A 22,155-nucleotide genomic window follows, 5' to 3' on the forward strand; every position below is an offset into this window, starting at 1 on the left:
AGATATTTTTGTCACATCTAAGACTTGGAAGATTATTAATGAATAGTTTACTATTTTAAATTCAACTTTTTTTGTTTTATTCTTAACATATTTAGAATTTTTCTTGGTAATAACAAAGTAATTACTTTACAGCAGCCAGAAAAGACTATTATTTAATGCACTTACCTTGTTTTACATATGCTTAATCTAAGGTCATGAGAGGTAATAACCTATTACTAAATTATTTAAGTTTTTGCATTACAGTGCCTTTTTTTAAAAAAACAAATATAGCTTTAATCTTTAAAAATATATGTCATTGTTTAAAGTTATGTTTGTGCATTTGTTTTCCTCTCTTGTTTTTGAAAACCTCAGAATTCAGTCATACTCATTACCTTCTTCATATGTTTATCTTTCAGGCTTCAGGAGAAAGCGGTGGAAGTTGGAGTCATTGTCAAGTGATTGAGACATTTTACAAGAAAACCTCATTGAATAAAAGTCATTTAAATTAGTGACATAACAAGACCAGGTGCCAGTGTACACGAAACATTAAAATTGATGTTCTACTGTATTGTTGGCCTCTTCATTTGTTTACATACAACAAATATTTTTGTACATTATTTTTCAAGCCTTAGCATATTGAAATAGAGACTATGATACAAGCAAAGTATTGCCTCTTCTAGAACAGCACTTTTTAAAGCAGTAAATACTCTTTTGTTCATGTTTAGCTCTTAAATAGTGTGTTTGTGTGTATGTATGTATATATATGTATCACCTCCTCTTTATCCATTCTTCCATTGATGGACACCCGGACTGCCTCCACATCTTGACTATTGTAAACATTTCTGCAATGAACATATGGATGCACACGTCCCCTTGAAGTAGTATTTTGGATTTCCTTGGGTAAATCCCACAGAGGTGGGATTACTGGGTTCTTTTTTGTCTCTTGTTATAGCCTTTGTTTTAAAGTCTGTTTTGTCCGCTATAAGTATTGCTACCTCAGCTTTTGTTTTTTTTGTTTTTTCCATTTTCATGAAAGATCTTTTTCCCATCCCTTTACTTTTAGTTTGTGTGCCTTTCGATCTGAAATGAGTCTCTTGCAGGCAGCATATGTAAGGATCTTGTTTACTTATCCATTTAGCCATGCTTTCTTTTGATTGGAGCATTTAATCCATTTACAGTTAAAGTAATCGTGGATACGTAGTTATTGCCATTTTATTTTTATATTTTTTATCTTCTTTGTTTTCCTTCTTCTAACATTTCTTGAAAAAATGTATTGGCACTTTTTCTGGTAGATTGCTTGTAATACTGGTTTGGTGGTGATGAACACCTTTAGCTTTTTCTTGTCTGACAAGCTCTTTATCTGTCCTTCGATTCTAAATGCTAGCCTTGCTCGGTAAAGTAATCTTGGTTGTACATCCTTACTTTTCATCACCTTGGATATTTCATGCCAATCCCTTCTGGCCTGCAAAGTTTCTGTTGAGAAATCAGCTGACATTCTTATGGGTGCTCCCTTGTAGGTAACTAACTGCTTTTCTCTTTCTACTTTTAAGAGTCTCTCTTTGTCTTTAACCTTAGGCATTTTAATTATGATGTGTCTTGATGTGGCCTCTTTGGGTTCATCTTGTTTGGGACTCTGCACTTCCTGGCCTTGTATATCTATATCTGTTTCCTTTATGAAGTTAGGGAAGTTTTCCGTCATTATTTCTTCAAATAGGTTTTCAATTCCTTGCTCTTTCTCTTCTTCTTCTGGTATCCCTTTGATGCTAATGTTGGTAAGCTTGATGTTATCCCAAAGGACCCTGAAACTCTCCTTTTTGGATTCTTTTTGCTATTCTGATTGACTGTTTTCTGCTACCTTCTAAATCACTGATTCGATCTTCTGCTCATGTAATCTACTGTTGATTCTCTTTATTGTATTCTTTATTTCTGACTGGCTCGTGTTTGTTTTCTCTTCATTTTTATGTTTCTTATCTCTCTGTTGAAGTTCTCCTCGATCATTGAGTTCCTTATAACCAGTGGTTTGAACTCTTCATCTGGTAAACTGCTTGTCTCCATTTTGTTTAGTTCTTTTTCTGGAGCTTTGTTCTGTTCTTTTATTTGGCACATATTTCTTTGTCTCCCCATTTTGGCTGCCGCCTTGGGTTTGATTCTAAGGATTAGGTAGGGCTTCTATGCCTCCTGGTCTTAGTAAAGTGGCCTGTGGGATGCAATGGTGCATTCTCCCTAGTCACTAGAGCTGGGTGCTCCAGGTGTGTCCCATGTGTAGGTTGTGTGTGCCCTTCTGTTGTAGTTGAGCCTTAGTTGCTGTTTGCAGGTCAATGGGAGGGATTGACCCTCAGGCTGATCGTGAGGACTGTCAGTGACTACAATGGAGTAGTGGTTGTACAGGGGTGACCCTATGGAACTGGATTCTCTTCAGCAGTGCTTTGGTGCCTGCCTAGACTGCCCTTTGGGTGTGTCATCCCCAGAGGCAGCTGGGTGCTGGTCCAGCTTGGACTGAATCTGGCCACAGGTCATGAAAGCCTTAGGGCCTCCTGGGAGGGACCGCACTACAGACTGAGGTTAGCTGCTCTGTGTGCCGGGTGTAGGGCCGCCTGGCATGAGCCGCATAAGCAATCCACAGATGGCTGCTGTCCATGCTGGGCTTAGAGGTGCCTCGTGAGGCCAAGCTGTGAACCAAGACCAGCTGTTTCTAGTGCTGGGCTTAGGCAGCTCAGCCAGAGGTATGGGAGTCGCTGAAGCCAGATGCTGCTTGTTTAGGTTTTGAGAAACTTGAGAGATTTTAGGAAAGTCCACAGCATGGTCCAAGACAGACCCTTTTTTTTGCAAAAGCCACTGGAAACAACTTGGATGGGCCTGAAAAATGGGTGGGGCAGGGTCTGGGAATCACCTGGGTGGGGCAGACATTAGGTGTTAGCCAGGTTGATGGAGACTCAGGTATGGCAGCCATCTGTGTCTGTGCTCTGGGAAGGGGGAAGGGCTCAACTAAGAAACAATTAATTCTTCCAGCATTTCTGTCTGAGAAAAAGCTGCCCCTCCAGCCCTTGCCCTGCAGCCAGATAATTTAATTCCTCCCCATATATCCCTGGCTCCTTTCAAGCTGCTACTCCAGCATTGGAGCTCAGAGCAAGTGAGTCCATCAGCAGTAAGACCATGTGCAAGCCCTTTAAGAGGAATGCCTGGGATTCCAGCTGCCTTCCATCTCACTCAGCTATAATCTCCTCTGGTTTTCACAGTCTGAAGTTAAGGCATCTCTCCCAGCACTGAAACCTTGGGCTGGGAGGGCTGGGACCCCTCACTTCTCCAGGTGGACCTCCACAGCCAAGGTATCCCTTCTGATTTTTAACAGTCAGAGGTGGGTGTGGAACCAGCCTGTTCCGTGTCTCTACTCCTCCTACTAGTCTCGAGGTGGCTTCTTTTGTATGTCTGTAGTTGTAGGGCTTCAGTTCAGCTGTACTTCAGGTGATTCTCAGTGATGGTTGTTCTATAATTTAATTGTAATTCATGCAGTCCTGTGAGGAGGTGAGCTCGGAATTTACGTCTTCTGCCATCTTGACCAAAAATCTAAGCATTGGTTATGTAACAAATGTTTAATTTTCTTCTTTTATGCCCCATATGTATGGTATTCTTCAGCCACCAATGATTTGAAATTGTCCTGTATTTTCTCTTCTATTTATGTGATTGTTTCCTCCTGGCATGCTTTATCCTCTTTTTTTTCCCCTCTCTTATGGAAGGACTATAAACTTTTAAAACTCCATTTCAAGTTCCAGTTCATTCCTAAGGTTCCTTCTGATCTCTGTTCCTTTGATTCTAAGAATATGTTCCTTCCTAGTTTAAGAGCTCGGAGCACTTATTTTTGTTCTACAGGATGTTACTTTTTATGGTCCCTGTTAGACTATGTAATAGCAAGTTACAGGGGAAGAATCGAAATAGAACATGGTCCCCATCCTCTGTTTATAGTCATGTTAGTGAGTGTGTGTGTGTGTGTAATGATAACCAACATTGCTAGGTAAAAGTGATAAATCCCAAAGGAATAAAATACTACTTCTAGTCAGTGTTCTGTAGCTCTGAGAAGTACAAATAGAACATAGGAGGGGTTATTTGAGCTGGGCTTTGAAAGATGAGTAAAATTTATGAGGTAAAGAAAGAACTAAAAGATATTTCCAGAAAAACTGATTAATAGAAAATGAATGTTTTCAGAGGAGTGTCGTAGAGGTCTTGGTGAGGCTAGGAAGTGTGACATAAAGAAATTATATTTTAGGGAAATTACTCTTAGCAGTGATGTATGAACATACATCATTAGAGAAATGGAGTGAGGAGTCAGGGAGTTTAGAAACTTGCAGCAGTAGTTAAGCATGAGGTAATCAGAGTTTAATCACAGGGGTAAGAGTGGAAATAGAAAAGGAAGACTGAATAGAATAGGTATTGTGAAAGAAAAGGAACACTGATTTGTGACTAGATGTTGGAAAGAGATGATTATGCCCACATTTTTTATCTGGGTAGTAGGGATTATGTTGGCATCATTAACAGCAAACATAAGTAATTCTTCAAATCCAGTTGGATCTGAGTTTTCTACATTTAAAGAAACATTAAAATTGATGTTCTACTGTATTGTTGGCCTCTTCATTTGTTTACATACAACAAATATTTTTGTACATTATTTTTCAAGCCTTAGCATATTGAAATAGAGACTATGATACAAGCAAAGTATTGCCTCTTCTAGAACAGCACTTTTTAAAGCAGTAAATACTCTTTTGTTCATGTTTAGCTCTTAAATAGTGTGTTTGTGTGTATGTATGTATATATATATATATATATATATATATATATATGAAACAGTTGACATTCTTCCTATAAATGAGGTCTTTAAGTTTTGTAGTAATTTAGAGGATTAACTGAAGATTATTAAAATTCAAGATATGGAATCGTTAAAACTTAGCAGCACATTCTTTTCCTGTTATCAATGTGTATATATGTGTTATTTTTTTTCTTTTCAATAGTTCTTCTCACCAGTATGGCTAAATTTAAAGTCGTGTCCACATTATGAAGGCTTGAACCACTTAATTAACATTTATAATTAAATACATACCCAATTCTCTTAATGCTTCCTACTTATTTGGCTCTGCATTTTATTCTTTTGAGATCAACCCTACAAACAATAGCCTGGTCAATTTCAGCTGATTCAGACGGAGGAAGGAATTACTAAAACATTGTTTTAGTTCTGTTCTACTTTCAGCCTGAAAGATTCAGTACCAAATATGACAGTATCTGTCATTTGAAGCTACTAGACTAATGCAAGAATAACCTTCAGTTTCTGGCAGCATAGTCTGGATTTGAACCAATGACCGTAAGATAAAAGGCACCAGATAATGTGATTAGTCGCCGTGCTCTCACAATTCCCTTACTTAAGCAGTTAAAGTCCAAAGCAAGAAGCTTAGTAACTCCACTTCCACACAGAGGCACAAATAAAGGACTTACTTTTTTAAAGCTAGTCACAAGTTTTGAACTAAAGAGTATAAGAAAAGAAACATAATTTGTTTGTGTTTCAATGATTGGAAGCAATCTCAGCCTTCCCCGAAATTGCTTCAACATACCTTTCTTAAAAGTTAGGACCATATTCTTCCTTGCGCCACTCTTGTTTGTATTTCACTAGTGCAAAAATTGTGACATAGTTACCTCCATATATGCCATAATATCTGGGATAGTAATTTTTTTTTCTTAATTAAAATTTATTGGGGTGACAATGGTCAACAAAACTGGGTTTCAAGTGTACAATTCTATAATACATCATCAATATACTACATTGTGTGCTCACCACCCAGAGTCAGTTCTCCTTCCATCACTGTATATTTGATCCCTTTACCCTCTTCTACCATTCCTTTCTCCTTCCCTATAAACTTTTGTTTTGATTCTTAATGATAGTTTTGCTGGGTAGAATAATCTTGTTTGTAGGTCCTTACTTTTCAGCATTTTGAATATTTCATGCCAATACCTTCTGGTCTGAAAAGTGTCTGTTGAGAAATCAGCTGATGATCTTATGTGAGCTCCCCTGTAGGTAACTAATTGCTTTTCTCTTGCTGCTTTTAAGATTCTCTCTTTGTCTTTAACCTTTGGCATTTTAATTGTGATGTGTCTTGTCTTGTTCATTTGTTGCCTTCAACTTTATATGGCATAGGAATTCTGTGTATAATGTAATAGGTTATTAATAAATGTCTGTTGTGTGAAATTTATTTTTAATTAAAGAAACACATTAGCTGCAATTACTGTGATAAGAAAACTTAGAAGCTTTTCCTCATTGAAAACTAAAAGAATTAGCTTTTCAGAAATGGTTTATTTACAAATTTCATATGTGATTACAGGGCAGAATCTAGACAGTATGCTCCATGGTACTGGGATGAAATCAGACTCCGACCAGCAGAAGTCAGAAAATGGAGTAACCTTAGCACCAGAGGACACCTTGCCTTTTCTAAAGTGCTACTGCTCAGGACACTGCCCAGAGGATGCTATTAATAACACGTGCATGTAAGGACTTCATGCTGCCTTTTTGCACTTAGTGCTATTTTAAGAATTGTTTACATTGTCTAAGGTTTGTTTTTTCCCTTAACTTTGTATCCTGTCTTTCCAAAGAGCCAAAAAGCTTTTTGTACTGTATATAGGAACATTTATTACTATTAAGTTACTTTCTTAGAGTAACATTGTAATAGAGCTTGTTAAACGAGATAAAAGGAATCTGCTGTTTGTTTAACATTTTGAGTTTATTTAATCTTTTTGTCATAAAGTTATTGATACTCAGTATAAGAAAACTTTGAGATTACCAAAAAGAAAACATGAAAATTCCATTAAAACCTTGTAATTAATTCTAAATTGGCTGAAATATTTTAGACATATAAGAATGATACTGTGATATTTAATTACAGTAATTTTATGTTACCTTCTTACAAGCAAACTCCCCAATCTAAATAAGATTTCTATAACCATTTTAATTTTTCTACTTAATTTTATGTTATTCAACACATTTATATATGATCATGTAATTCTATGCTGTATTTGAAGAATTGGTTTAATTGACCAAAAAAAGAATTCCCTGAACAACTCAGCCTCATCAGTCAATTAATTGATGAGGTAATTAATAATTACCTTTTATAAAGGTAATAATCAATGTCTTGTTTTATACTTTTCCTAACTGTTGGACGATCTTTGAATATGACCAGAAATAAAGCATAAATGATTACGTGTAAAATCTTGAAATTATATGATAGTTCCTCACATTTTAAATGTGTTTGTCCTCTGGTGGTGGTTGTCTTTATTGTGACATACTAGGTGATCTGTCATAGGGGAATGCTCCCCACTATGTCGTCAAGTAACTTCTTGCCAAAATTCTTGTCTGTAGCGCCTGCCCAATATGTATAGGGTATTTGCTAGTGGCTGAGTAATCTGGAGTATAACTAAATCATCAATTTTAACAGAATTTCACCCCACACTTAACATTTTTTCCTTAATAAAAAGTGAATACTCATGAAAGATTCTTTGAAGTAGAAGCAATACACTTACTGATATTAACAATAAGGGGCACACAAAAAGCTTTTCTTAATAGAAGTTTTTTTCAATCCATTAAAGTCTAAATGAATATATTAGGGGGAAAATTCCTGCATACTATTATTAAAATTATAAAATTTCATTAAATGCAAATACATTTATGCAAATTTCTTGAAAAATCAGCTATCCAAAAGGTCTCTCCTTTTTTATGTTTAATGAAAAGTGCCTCTCAGGATCTTAGTCAGTCTGTTCTTCCCAAATATACTTTGTCATTGAATCTGTTTTTATGTTTCACAGGAAAGTTTGTTTTTATTTATCATTGTATAAAGTAGGTGAATACTGAAAATCTTATGGATTAAAAAAAAAAGTTATTTTTAAGTATATTTTTAAAAATTAAGGTGATTTCATAAAATTCTTCAAATGAGCTTTCTGCAGTCACGAGACTAATTAGCAGAGAGAAGTTGCCTAATAATTCATATTTGGAGGACTTGTTTAATAGAAATCCTTTTCTACCTTCATAGGGTTCTTACTGGACCTTTAGGTTAGTTCTGATGTGACAGCTTTCATTTGCCTTAAAACCCATGCAATTTGCCAAAAAATCACATGTGAATATAATTGTAATTTAAAAAAGCCCATCAGTATGTGGTCCCATTCAAACTCAGGTTTAATTAGTACTTTCTGATATGAAGTTAGATATTTTGGGTTTTTGTAGTTTTTAATTTTTTGTTTGTTTTTTTCTTTTAGAACTAATGGGCATTGCTTTGCCATCATAGAAGAAGATGACCAGGGAGAAACCACATTAACTTCAGGGTGTATGAAATATGAAGGATCTGATTTTCAGTGCAAGGTAAGATCAAATTTTGGGCCTGTGGAATAAAGAAGGGGGTTCACATGAAAAGCACTGACTTCCCCTAGGAGAAGTGTGCCTGGTCGGCACATTGCTGTGTGTTCTTGTCAGCAAATACGTATACTGGGGGAAACTTAGCTCTTACTCAGGTAATACGATTGTGGTCATTGAAGTTCCAGCTTATTTCACTTAAAAAAAAAGTTTAAAATCATCCTGTTTCTAAATTGTTACGGCTGCAGAAAATGACACTGTCATGCTTATTTGTGCATTATAAAATTGATGGACAGTAACCTTTAAGGTGATGGGCAGTAACCTTTGTATCACTCTGAGACAACTTAGAAATGGTAGGTTCTTCTAAGGAGATTTCAGTGGAGTGATTTTCACAGCAGCAGCAAAGGAATCAGAGGATTGGTAATAGTTTATGCACATCCTGACAATGTTCTCGGTTATAAACCTAATCTATTCAAAATTCTGTGTAGTAATTTTGCCCCAGGAGATCCTGCCAGTGTTCTCAAAACAGCACTGTTTGTGTACACATTTAAGCCTTGGCTATTTTAGAAAATTATTCGAATTATTAAGAAATTCTCAGGATTGATAGAAACCTTAAAGGTTATATGCTTCAACCTCTTGGCTGATGTTTGGAATCCACCCCAACCACCACACACACACACACACACACACACACACAGTGGGCATTGCTTTGCCATCACAGATGAAGATGACCAGGGAGAAACCACATTAGCTTCAGAGTGTATGAAATACACAGTGCACGCCATCTATTTTCTATATACTATACCTCTTAGTGACGGACTCATAACCTCCCAAGACCATCCATTTCATCTGTAAAAGGACCTGACTTGATCTTTAGAAAAATTTTCCTCCCCATGACTGCATATCTATCTTCCTTCCTAAGCCTCTTTGGTCCATAGAGAACAAATCTAATCCCTCTTTAACATGATAGCCCTTTACTGTATGAAGAAGGTTGCTTTTGTCCTGCTTTCCTCCCCATATCCTCTAGACTTTGCCCAATGAAAGTCATAATTCACAATGACCTCCTCAACTGCTCCTTATACGATCAGCTTTACTCTCCATTTTCTCAGTGTAGTATGCAGAGTTGAGGGTGGTCTGACCAAGAAGAAAGCAGAGAATAAGTAACTCCTTTCCCTTTTCGTAAGTGCAGCCAAATCTCATGTTAGGTGTTTGACTGTCACCCCATATTCTTGAAACATACTTTTTGTCAGCTGAGATCCCCATGTCTTGCACTCACACTGCCACGGAGTCCCATCTCTTCGATTCTCTATTGGTAGTGTTGGTTTCTTAACACAAATAAGTAGATGGGTATGGAATGAGTTTGTTATACAGTTGTCACATACTTGTCTGTGTTGTATTTCATCATGTTAGAATTAGTCCTTTGCTGAAATTTGTTAGGATTTGGGGGGATGCTAATTTGGTTGTTTCTTCCAGTTTTATGCCATTTGCATATTTATCAAATACACATACTATACATTTTTAATCACTTAAAAACCATTGGAGAAAGAGCTATGGTTAGAGCACTGAGCTCAGCAGTAGTAACCAGTGTCCTGCAGGCCTCCTGAACTAGGAATGTCCCAAACTGGAGTGTCCCAAACTGAATTCACCAATATTAGTTAGTTGTTAAGCTTGACAGTCTGTGTTCCAATCCATATGCTGCCTCTTACTAGCTGTGAAACTTGGAGGAAGGTGCTTTACTCTTGTTGTCTCATCTGTGATGCGGTTATTATAAGGATCAGATGAGATAGCACATATGTAAAGAGTTTAGCACTAGCACAGTTGGCACATAGTAAGGCTTAATATATGTTAGCTTTTAGCATATTGGTGCTGTAACTGAGCAACCTTTCAGCTGAGTTACACATATTCCTGGGTACACACAGGCTGCATTTCACAGGATCACATTGACACATGGATAGTTTATTTTTTTTTTTATTTTTTTATTTTTTTTTATTTTATTTTATTTTATTTTTTTTTTATTGGGGAATATTGGGGAACAGTGTGTTTCTTCAGGGCCCATCAGCTCCAAGTAGTTATCCTTCAATCTAGTTGTGGAGGGTGCAGCTCAGCTCCAAGTCCAGTTGCTGTTTTCAATCTTTAGTTGCAGGGGGTACAGCCCACCATCCCATGTAGGAATTGAACCAGCTACCTTGTTTTTGAGAGCTCATGCTCTATCCAACTGAGCCATCCGGCCGCCCCTCTGGAAGTTCAGCGGCAGCTCAATGCCTTCAATCTAGTTGTGGAGGGCACAGCTCACTGGCCCATGTGGGAATCGAACCGGCAACCTTAGAGCTCGTGCTCTAACCAACTGAGCCATCCATCCAGCCGCCCCTTAAGGGAATCATTTTACAGATCCTAAACTTCTATAGGTCATATTGCTTACTATTCATCTGCCTAAGAACAGAACCTCTCAAGCAATTTCTCTTTTCTTTCCTCCCTTTTCACAATTTACAAATCAAAGGCCTGGGATGTAAAACCTCAAGTTTCCAATCAGTGTTGTAATTTGAAATCTAAGTAACAACTATAGGGAACTTGGGAATATCAAATATGTTTGCATGTCAGGTGGTTTTCAGTTTCCAAAAAAAGGAAAATAGAAAACAGGAATAAAATTAATTCTGACCCTTCTCATCCTAGCAGTAAGTAATATTTCTCATTCTAGCAGTAAGTAATATTTATCTTCATTAAAATACTAATGGTAAAAGAAAAATTTATTGGAAAAGCATGAGACAGATGGAAATTTAACTTTTTTTAAAATTTTTTTTTAACTTCCCATCTGTCTCATACCTTTCCAATAAAATATTTTTACTTTTAGTATTTTAATAAAGACAATGTATATTGTTTTGATCAATTTTATACTAATAATTGTGATGATAAATCAAACCAGAACAATTTTTTAAAACCTAAGGACATATTGTCACAGGAAATAAAGTACATTAATTTGTATTTACATATATTTATTTTTTGATATGGAGAATTATATATCAAAATATATTACATTGAGACATAATTATTGTGGGAGATGTGGAAAGGAATTCAAGGACAAAAAGGAACATTAGAATTTCGAATTGTTGAAGCATTTGTTAATTTTTTTAAATAATGATAATGAGTGTCAATTTGCTGTTATTTAGTCTCTACTATACAGATTTAAAAATGATGTAACAGTTTTATGTTAAATGTTATTGTGTATAATAAGCCAGAAATCATTAATATATTCTTTGCAGTTATTTATGATGACAAATGTTAGGTGTCAGCCTAAAATGTGAAGGGGATACGTTGTTTTTCAAAACTCATTTAGTGGTGACACAAGCAAGAAATTTTAACTTTACTTGTCTCACTTTCTGTATATCTTCCTAATATCACTGTCCATTTCCCTAGCACCTACCAGAGGGGAACAGCTCTTTTAATTTTGTCCTAAGCTTTTTTCTCCCATTGCTTTTACATACTGCCAGGTTTGAATCAGAACAGATTAAAATGATAATCACCATGCTTTGCCCAGGCCTTGATTTTCCCTCCCCACCCCTCCACCCCACCACCCACCCAATCTCTGTTGTTAAATACAGCTTACTCTGTTTCTTCCTGTAGGATGAGTTATTTCTCAGAAACCACTCTGCCATTCCTTATAATTTGGCTTCAGTTTCTTTTTTATGTACCACTCCCTCACCTCCTCCCACCCAAGCTCAGTACATCTCTTGTCATGAATGCCGAGTTTTTCCCCACGAGGATTTTTGTTACCCACATAAATCTGGAGATACAAATGGACTTGGTTGGAAGAGGAGAGTGGGGAAGGTTGTGTCACCAACTTCATAATCTAGACACACCTGACTTGCCTATCCAGCTACCCTACATAAAAGAAAGATATGAGGTGGGTCTGATGTTGCCTATTCTTAGTGAAACTACCTAAGCGTTCATGGCTTATTCTAGAATCTTGACCAGGATTCATGTCAGGTTCACTAAAGGAAGAATTTGTTGAGTATTTACTGTTTGCATTTAATATATGAAGTACTTGGTGTATTGTACCCCATTTCTTCCCAGTTACCTTGTAAGACAGATATTAATATTTTTTATCCTCCATTTTAAAGCAGGAGAAACTAAAACCCAGAAAGAAGTAAGTTCATTGCTCAGAGTCACAAAGTTAACAAGTGGCAAAGGTAGAATTTAAGCTATTTTAATCCAAAGCCCTCGGGTTTTTTCTGTAATACTGTGCTACCTCCCATTTGTTATTGGCAAAGTCTACTTTCTTTTTCCTTTTTAAAGAAAGGGAGTATAACATTTAGCTATCTAGTTTCCAATGTTCCTTGTTTTTAAAATCTTTAAATCATACCTGTCTTTCAGGCATTTCACAAGTGCTCTCATCTTCCTGGGATTTAATTCACCTAGCTTAGAAGATACGAACTCATACAGAATACAGGAACATTGCAGGATCTCTTCATACATCTGGGATGTCAATCCCCACTTACTGGTGTTTGGTCTGTCTTCTTCATTCCGATAATCATCCTTGAGACAGAAGACAGAAACAAAACAGGAGTTGAAGAAATACTCGTTTTCTTTCTCCTTCATTACCCACTGTCTTGTCAGTAACACATTCATGGTGATTTGTCTTCTAGCACCACCAAAGTGAACAAAGTGAACCTTTCTTTTTTCTTTACATTTTCTCTTCTGCAAGGCTAAGCTCATTTTGAACTTCAGCCTTCCTGGAACTATTCTTGGATGCTTGATACTTTTTTTATTTATCTGTTGTATACTCATTATTCCACCCTTTATGTAAGTGTTTTTTTAGATCTTGGATTATTTCAGAGTCACTAATGTAACTCCTAACATTTTTCTCTTTCTCGTTATGATCAATTGTCAAAGAGTAAAAAACGTAGTTAAATGTAAAACTTGTCGGTTTGGAGGTTTCCAATCATCTTGACCCATCTTCTGTGATAAAATCTCAAGTTATGGATTTACATTCACATTTTTAAAGAAATACCTGATTATACTGAGGTTTTTCTTTTCTGGCCATCTGATATTTAAGAATAACCTGGTCAATTTCTTGCTACTTTTATAATGACAAATAGATCCTTTGTGTGGTACAGAATGGCAGTTCTCCCAGGTAGTGCTGAAATGTCAACATTCAAGTTAAGAATTTGTCAAGTACCACACTGTTAGTCAAATAAAACTTCACACATAATTGTTGATAATCTGTTCCCATGACTAGAATCTTTTCTCTGCGCTTATTTTCTGATCTATTAGGACACATTTCATATCTGGTTGGTGGTCGCTAAAAAATTCTCAACAATGATGTTTTTATATTTGTCCCTTTTCCTCACCATGTACACATATGCTTCAATTTACTTCCACATCCAGTTCGTTAGTTTCAACATAGTTGTTACATCCAGAATCTACAGTATCTCCTACCTACTCGAATACCTTTCCTAATTTGTCTTGTCTTTGGCCTAAGACAGCCTCCATTCTTTACTTTAGTCTGATCTTGTTTCATCCAAGTTTCAGTGTTACTATAAGATCATATTTACCCTACTAGTTTATTACTGTAATCAAATGTGTTATTTATGATTTTTAGGGAAAGATCTCATGGCTTTAAATACTAGTAAACTAAAAACAAATGAATAGTAATACGTTAAGATATGCCAAAGTTTGGTGGAAAATACTTATAAACCTTTGTTTATCTGCAATTAAGTTATGGTCTAGTGTTCAAACATACCATTCACATACATGCATTCTCCTTAAGAAAAACCATTTCAGGTCAGCTGGATGGCTCAGTTGGTTAGAGTGTGAGCTCTAACAGGGTTGCCAGTTCGATTCCCTCATGGGATGGTGGGCTGCACCCCCTGCAACTAAAGATTGAAAACGGTGACTGGACTTGGAGCTGAGTTGCGCCCTCCACAACTAGATTGAAGGACAACGACTTGGAACTGATGGGCCCTGGAAAAATACACTGTTCCCCAATATTCCCCAATAAAAATTTAAAAGAACAACAAAACTATTCACAGTCTTCACAACTATAAACTATTTCAGCACAAATTCTAATTTTTCAATAATCTTTTTTTTACATATAAAATGTACAAGTCCATTTTGCTCACTGAATTAGAAATCATATTTTATGAATATTTTTAAAAATTCATTATCAATTTAGTATATCAAACCATTTCTAATTTTATCATTATTCTTCCTTTAGGATTCACCAAAAGCCCAGCTACGCCGGACAATAGAATGTTGTCGGACCAATTTATGTAACCAGTATTTACAACCTACACTGCCCCCTGTTGTTATAGGTAGGTTAGCTGAGAAAAGTGTGATTATGATTCTCGGTAAAATATTTTCTGTTTTTAACAACTAAGCTATCTAGAATTTAACACTACAAATTATTGTTCCCTTTTAATAAGATGTGAAAGGTCATATGTTTACTTCATTGTTTACTTTCATCGTCAGGTCCATTTTTCGATGGCAGCATTCGATGGCTGGTTGTGCTCATTTCTATGGCTATCTGCATAATTGCTATGATCATCTTCTCCAGCTGCTTTTGTTACAAGTAAGAAGATAATTATTTGGATGCAAAATATTTTGTTGAACATTAGATATAAACAGTTGTTCTTAAAGCCAGTGGGCAGAAACCATTGGCTGCTAAATGTAATTCAGAAACCATTAAGTTGCATTCTCTGGTTAGCTCTCCTTTAGTTAACTAGATTACAGTTTTCTTAAGGCAAAAGAGGATCTTACTACCAATCATTTAATTGGACACAACTTTATATTTCTCGTTATGTTCATTAGTACTTACGATTTTCTTATTTATGGCATATTGAAATTTTATGTCTGAATATTTAAAACCTGTACCAAGAAACCAACTATATTATCATTTTTTAGTTATTTGGACCTTAAGAATTGTTTGCATTTAGTCATGATTTCAGAAGAAGTCAAAAGAGAAGAGTAATGAGAGGAGGACATAAACTTCAAAAATAGAACATCATCTTACTAGCATATGAATAGAGATATCAATGGAACAGGTTACTAAACCCATAAATAGACACAAGTATATAAAGAAATTTAGTTATGTGGTAAAGGTAACATTTCAAATCACTGAGGAAAAGAAATTTTCAAAAATAATCTCAAAGTATGGAAGACCTTTGTGAGTTTGACAAAAAAACTTAGAGTAGATAAATGCTATGCTTGCCTCCTCTCATGACCATCTCAAAATTATAACTACAGAACAACCATTATTAAGAATCACCTGAAGTCAAGCTGAACAGAAGTCCTGTAACTAAGGATATACAGAACTCCCCTCGAGACTGGTGGAAGGGCAGAGATACAAAATGGGCTGGTCTCACACCACATGTGGCAGTTAAAAAATCGGGAGGGATGTCTTGGCTGCAGAGGACCCCCTGGAGGAGCGAGGGGTCCCAACCCCACACCAGGCTCCCCAGCACAGGGTTCCAATGCCGGGAGGAGAAATCTCTGCAACTTCTGACTAAAAACCAGAGGAGATTGTTGCTGATTGAGACAGAGGGCAGCTGGAGTCCCAGGTATTCCTCTTAAAAGGCCCATGCATGGAGTTACGGACAGACTCACACTGAGCTCCATCTCTGGAACAGCAACTCGAAAGTTGCCAGGGACATATGGGGAGGAACTGAATTGTCTGACTTCAGGACAAGGGATGGAGGGACAGCTTTCTCCCAGACAAGTGCTGGCAGAAGCCATTCATGCAGATACAGGCGGGCACCATATCCAAGTCTCCATCAACCTGGATAACACTGTTCACCCATCCTGGTGATTTCCTGAGAGCTTATCCAACTTGCAGGCCCAGCCAAGCGGCCTCCCGTGGGTTTTCCATACAGATGGCCTGTCTTGGCCAATGCTGTGGACTTTCCTAAAATCTCTCAAAGGTTCACAAACCCCAAACAAGCAGAATCTGGCCTTGGCGTGCCCCATACCTCTTGCTGAGTGATCCCAAGCCTGACACTAGTGGCAACCAGCCTCAGTTTGCAGCTTAACCTCTCCCAGGTACTTCCAAGCCCAGCACAAATGGCAGCCATCTGCAGATCACTCTGTCTCACACCAAGTGGCCCCAAACAGGGCACAGGCAGCAGCTAACCTTGGCCTGCAACAGAGCCCCTCCCAAGAGACCCCAAAACCAACGCCCTGGTGACCAGCTTCAGACTACACCAGAGCACCACCCAACCACCTCCACAAACAACACACCCAAAGGGCAGACTGAGAAGGCACCAGAACCCCGTTAAAGTGAATCCTGCTCTGTAAGGTCAGACCCTGTACAACAGCTCCTCCATTATAGTCAGCCAGTTGTCACAACAAATCGGCCCAAGGGTCAGTCCCTCCCATTAACATACAAACAGCAACCAAGTCTCAACTACAACAGGAGGGCACACACAACCCTCACAAGGGACACACCTGGAGCATCTGGCTCTGGTGACCACTAGGCCCCACAGAACACCTACTACATAAAGTCACTCTGCTTAGACCCGGAGACAGAGCGGCTCTACCTAATACACAGAAACAAACACAGGGAGGCAGCCAAAATGGGGAGACAAAGAAACATGTCCCAAATGAAAGAACAGAATAAAGCTCCAGAAAAAGAACTAAACAAAATGGAGACAAGTAATTTACCAGACTCAGAGTTCCAAACACTGGTTATAAGGATGCTCAGTGATCTTTGGGGAAGAGTAAATGACTTCAGTGAGAACTTTAACAAAGAGATAGGAAACTTAAAAAAGGAGATAGAAAACATAAAAAAGAACCAGTCAGAAATAAAGACTACAATAACAGAAATAAAGAATACGTTAGAGGAAATCAACAGTAGATTAGATGAAGAAGAGGATTGAATTAGCGATTTAAGAAACAAGTTAGCAGAAAACAGCCAATCAGAACAGCAAAAAGAAAAAAGAATGCAAAGAAATGAGGAGAGTTTAAGGGGCCTCTGGTACCAGAAGGAGAAGAGAGCGAGCAAGGAATTAAAAACCTATTTGAAGAAATAAAGATGGAAAACTTCCCTAACCTGGTAAAGGAAATAGACATACAAGCCCAAAAAAGTGCAGAGTCCCCAACAAGATGAACTCAAATAGGCCCAAACCAAGACACATCATAATGGAAATGCCAAAATTAAAGATCAAAGAGGGAATCTTAAAAGCAGCAAGAGAAAAGGAGTTAGTTACCTACAAGGGAGCTCCCATAAGGATTGGCTCGAAATATTCAGTGATGAAAAGAAAGTACCTACAACCAAGATTACTCTACCCCGCAAGGCTATCATTTAGAATTGAAGGACAGGTCATGATCTTCCCAGACAAGAAAAAGCTAAAGGAGTTCATTGTCACCAAACCAGTATTACAAGGAATGTTAGAGGGACTTCTTTAAGAAGAGGAAGAAGAAAAAAAGAAGATCAAAACTATAATAAAATGGCAATAACTACTTATCTATCAACATTTACTTTAAATATAAATGGATTAAATGTTCTAATCAAAAGACATAGGGTAGCTGAATGGATAAGAAAATTAGACCCTTTCCTATGCTGCCTATGAGAGACTCACTTCAGATTGAAAGACATACACAGACTGAAAGTAAAGGGATAGAAAAAGATATTTCATAAAAATGGAAACAAGCAAAAAACTGGAGTGGCAATACATACCAGGAAAAATAGACCTTAAAACGAACCCTATCACAAGAGACAAAAAAGGATGCAGTAATTCCACTTCTGGGTATTTATCCAAAGACACAAAAAAATGCTACTTGGAAGGGACATCTACATCCATATGTTCATTACAGCATTGTTTACAATGGTCAATCCAAAAAAACATAATAAATGATCAAACAAAACAGGAGCAAACTCATAGACACAGATAACTTTTTGATGGTTGCCAGATGGGAGGGGTGTTGGAGGATGAGCGAAAAGGGGGAAGGAATTAAGAAGTACAAACTAGTAGTTACAAAATTATCATGGGGATGTAAAGCATAAGGAATATAGTCAATAATATTGTAATAACTATGGTGTCACATGATTACTAGATTTATCAGGGTGATCACTTTGTAAGTTATGTAAATGTCTAATCACTATGTGGTACACCTAAAATTAATATTGTATGTCAACTGCAACTGAAAAATTATTTAAAAAAATAAATCCCCCTCCGGCCGGCCCCGTGGCTCAGGCGGTTAGAGCTCCGTGCTCCTAACTCCGAAGGCTGCCGGTTCGATTCCCACATGAGCCAGTCGGCTCTCAACCACAAGGTTGCTAGTTCAATTCCTCGAGTCCCGCAAGGGATGGTGGGCTCTGCCCCCTGCAACTAAGATTGAACACAGCACCTTGAGCTGAGCTGCCTCCCGGATAGCTCACTTGTTGGTTGGAGCATGGGCTCTCAACCACAAGGTTGCCAGTTCAATTCCTCGACTCCCACAAGGGATGGTGGGCAGCACCCCCTGCAACTAAAATTGAACACGGCACCTTGAGCTGAGCTGCCGCTGAGCTCCTGGATGGCTCAGTTGGTTGGAGCGCGTCCTCTCAACCACAAGGTTGCCGGTTCGACTCCCACAAGGGATGGTGGGCTGTGCCTCCTGCAACTAGCTGGGCTGCAACTAGCTGTCGGCAACTGGAGCTGAGCTGCGCCCTCCACAACTAAGACTGAAAGGACAACAACTTGAAGCTAAACAGAACCCTTCACAACTAAGATTGAAAGGACAACAACTTGACTTGAAAAAAAAAAAAAAAGTCCTGAAGTACACATTATTCCCCAATAAAGTCCTGTTCGCCTTCTGCAATAAAATAAAAAAAAATGAAAAAAAAAATAAAAAATAAATAAATCCCCCTCCAACCCTATTAGGAAAAAAACTTAGGAGCCAGAAACCCTTAAAATTAAAAAAAGAAAAGATTGATGGTATCAACTACACAAAAATATTAATAAAACTTTACTATGTGGCAGAAACTACCATCAGCTGTCAGAAGACCCACTACAAGTGAAAAACTCTGGCAGCTCATATTACAAAGAACTGATTTTCTCGAACATGAAAAGCTTCTATAAGTCAGGAAGAAAAAAATGTAGCAAGTCATTGGCAAAATAGTTCACAAAAATGAACACATGATTTATCTAAAAACTACATGTGGCTCTTAAAAAAACTATTAAAAGATGCCTCAAGAATGCTCATAATATGAAAAATACATATTAAAGTCATACTGAGATATTGTTTGTCACCTGTTATACTGGCAAAGATTCGACTGTTTGATAATAGGTCTTTCAGATAAAGAGGCAGATTGAGCATACTTATTCACTTTTGCTCCCCCCACTAAAACAGCAATAGTTTTTAACTTCTTTGTCCAACCAGGACAAGGAGCACAGAAGCTAACAGTAAAACCCTTTGGAACCTGTGAAGCATATGGATTAGTAAGTAACTTGATAAACCTAAAAAGGCTAGAGCCAAAAAGCAACCAGTTTATACTGTCGAATTCTCCGAGAAGTTCAGGAATTGACAGTACCATTTATCTCTGAAAGTGAAGTTGAAAGTGGCAGTAAAACCAAGAAAATTGCTTAAAAGACTATTTTTAGAAAGTCACAGGTTGTATAGGTTACCTAATACTGCTTTAAGAAATCATGCCCAAACTCAGCGGCTTAAAACAGCAGTTATTATCTCTCACTGTTTCTGTGGGTCAGGAATTCAGGAGTGACTTGACTGGTTGGCTCAGGATCTTACCTGAAGGCTCGACTGCAGCTGATAGGTCACCTTCCAAGGTAGCGCACCTCCAAGGCTCACAGTTGCAGAAGACCTCAGTTCCTGTCTTGTGAGCCTCTGTAGGACTGCTTGAGGGTCGCCACCGTATGAAGCCTGGCTTCCCCCCAGAGCAAGTGATCTAGGAGACCAAGGTGGAAGCTGCAGTGCTATTCATGATCTAGACTCAGAAGTCACATCATCACTTCTGCCATATTCTGTTGGTCACACAGGTCAGCCCTAAGTGTATTATGGGAGGGAAGTAAACAGGATATGAATACCAAGAGGTGAGGATCTTTGCAGACCATTTTGGATGCCAAGTACCACAGACGTTGAGATCTCCACTCCTATTGTGAATAATCACGTGACATCTTCACCATCTCCCTAACAGAAGGCTGGAAGTATATTCTCTGGAAAGAACAAAAACAAGATTCTCCTCTGTGATACCCTATTATTGAGGGTCAGCATTATAGTGAAAACAAAGAGAACCATTTATGTACAGATTGGTGGCCTTGCAACCTTTCCAGAATCTTGTCAACGCAGCTGCCTCGAGACAACAGATAGGAAGATTCTTCTTAGGGAAATCCCACAGCCCAAGAGAAACAACCTAAACATACTGACATCAGGGCCCAGTGAAATGGCCCAGGCAGATTATCTTATACTGAAGCCTATAATTAGTAAGCCCCACTCACGTACTAACAGCTGCCAATCAGGCAGTAAAGGACATTGATTCCTGAGAAACAGGAAACAAATGAGCTGAGCCTATGATTGCCCAGCTTACTGGCTGCAGGACACAGAAGGAGCCCAGATGTAGCCCAGCGGACTCTGAATCAAGGAGACACAGCTGAGAGTTTGGGAGAGAACAGCAGCTGTGGTTCATAGGAGAGAGCACTGGAGAGGACAGAGCCTCACAGAGAAAGAATCTGGAGAACTGCAGAATCCCATTGAATATTCACCAGAGTCTTGATCAGTGAGTATAAGTAAGGAAACTACCCAAGGCTGGGAACGAATACCTGAAAAGATTGAAGGAAACAGAATTTGGTTGCTCACGCAAGGCTGGAAATAGTGTCTGTTCCTACCAGCTATGAAACTTGAAAGTCACAGGGTTTTGATTAGAGTGCTCAGAAGGGTCTTGCCTCCAGTACTGGGGAATAATTACCCCTACACAAAACATGGTTCTGGTCTGATCTCAAAGCAAGACCCAAAAGGATTGTACTATTTCTAGGTAGCTACATCTTAGAACAAAGCTCAAGGATAGTTATAGGATTACAGAAATATCCAGTACTCAACAAAGTAAAATTCACAGTATCTGCCATCCAATCAATGATTAAACAATTACCAGGTATGTAAAAAGTAGGAAAATATAACCCATAATGAGGGGGAAAGTGAAGAAATCGGTACCACTGACCCAGAACCAATGTAGATTTTAGAATTAGCAGACAAGAGCATTAAAACAGTTAATATAACTGTATTTTATATGTTGAAAAATTAAGTAGAGACATGAAAGCTATGTCTGTATCAAATCAAACTCCAGGAAATGAAATCTGTGTTATCTGAGGTCAAATATACACTGGGTGAGAGTAATGGCAGTGAACAGGAAGACAGCAATAGAAAGTAAACAAACATTAAGAACTTAAAATATTAATTGAGCACCATTGAGCTGTGGCACTTCAAATGGCCTAAAATGTGTGTGTGTGTGTGTGTGTGTGTGTGTGTGTGTAGTTAGAGTTCCCAAAGAAGAGGGGACAGAAAAAATATTTTAAGAAATAATGACCAAAATTTTCCAAATGTAGTGAAAACTATAAACACATAGATCCAAAAAGCTTAGCAAACTCTTAGTACAAGAAACATGAAGAAAACTACACCAAGGAACAACATAATTAAATTGCTCAAAACCAGTGTTAAAGAGAAAAAATGTTAATGCAATCAGAAAAAAAAGGCAGATTATGTACAGAGCTAAGAATGGTAGCCAACTTTTCATGGGAAACAATGCAAGCAAGAATATTAGCGGAGCACCATCTTTAAAGTACTCAAAGGAAAAAGTCATGAACCTAGAATTCTATACTTGG

At 37.8% G+C, this 22,155-nt stretch overlaps 1 protein-coding gene across 1 annotated transcript in view; it reads left to right on the forward strand.

Annotated features, from left to right (window-relative positions):
• The first annotated feature begins 6,299 nt into the window (after window positions 1–6,299).
• Window positions 6,300–22,155, forward strand: part of BMPR1A (bone morphogenetic protein receptor type 1A) — a 32,932-nt gene continuing 17,076 nt past the window's right edge. The window contains exons 1-4 of the mRNA XM_074337212.1: window positions 6,300–6,501; window positions 8,260–8,362; window positions 14,565–14,661; window positions 14,819–14,918. Of these exons, the coding sequence (XP_074193313.1) occupies window positions 6,305–6,501; window positions 8,260–8,362; window positions 14,565–14,661; window positions 14,819–14,918 (497 nt within the window). The 5' untranslated portion in view covers window positions 6,300–6,304. The remainder of the gene's footprint in view (window positions 6,502–8,259; window positions 8,363–14,564; window positions 14,662–14,818; window positions 14,919–22,155) is intronic.

The sequence above is a fragment of the Rhinolophus sinicus genome, linkage group LG07 (assembly GCF_036562045.2).
Source record: "Rhinolophus sinicus isolate RSC01 linkage group LG07, ASM3656204v1, whole genome shotgun sequence".
Lineage (NCBI taxonomy): Eukaryota > Metazoa > Chordata > Mammalia > Chiroptera > Rhinolophidae > Rhinolophus > Rhinolophus sinicus.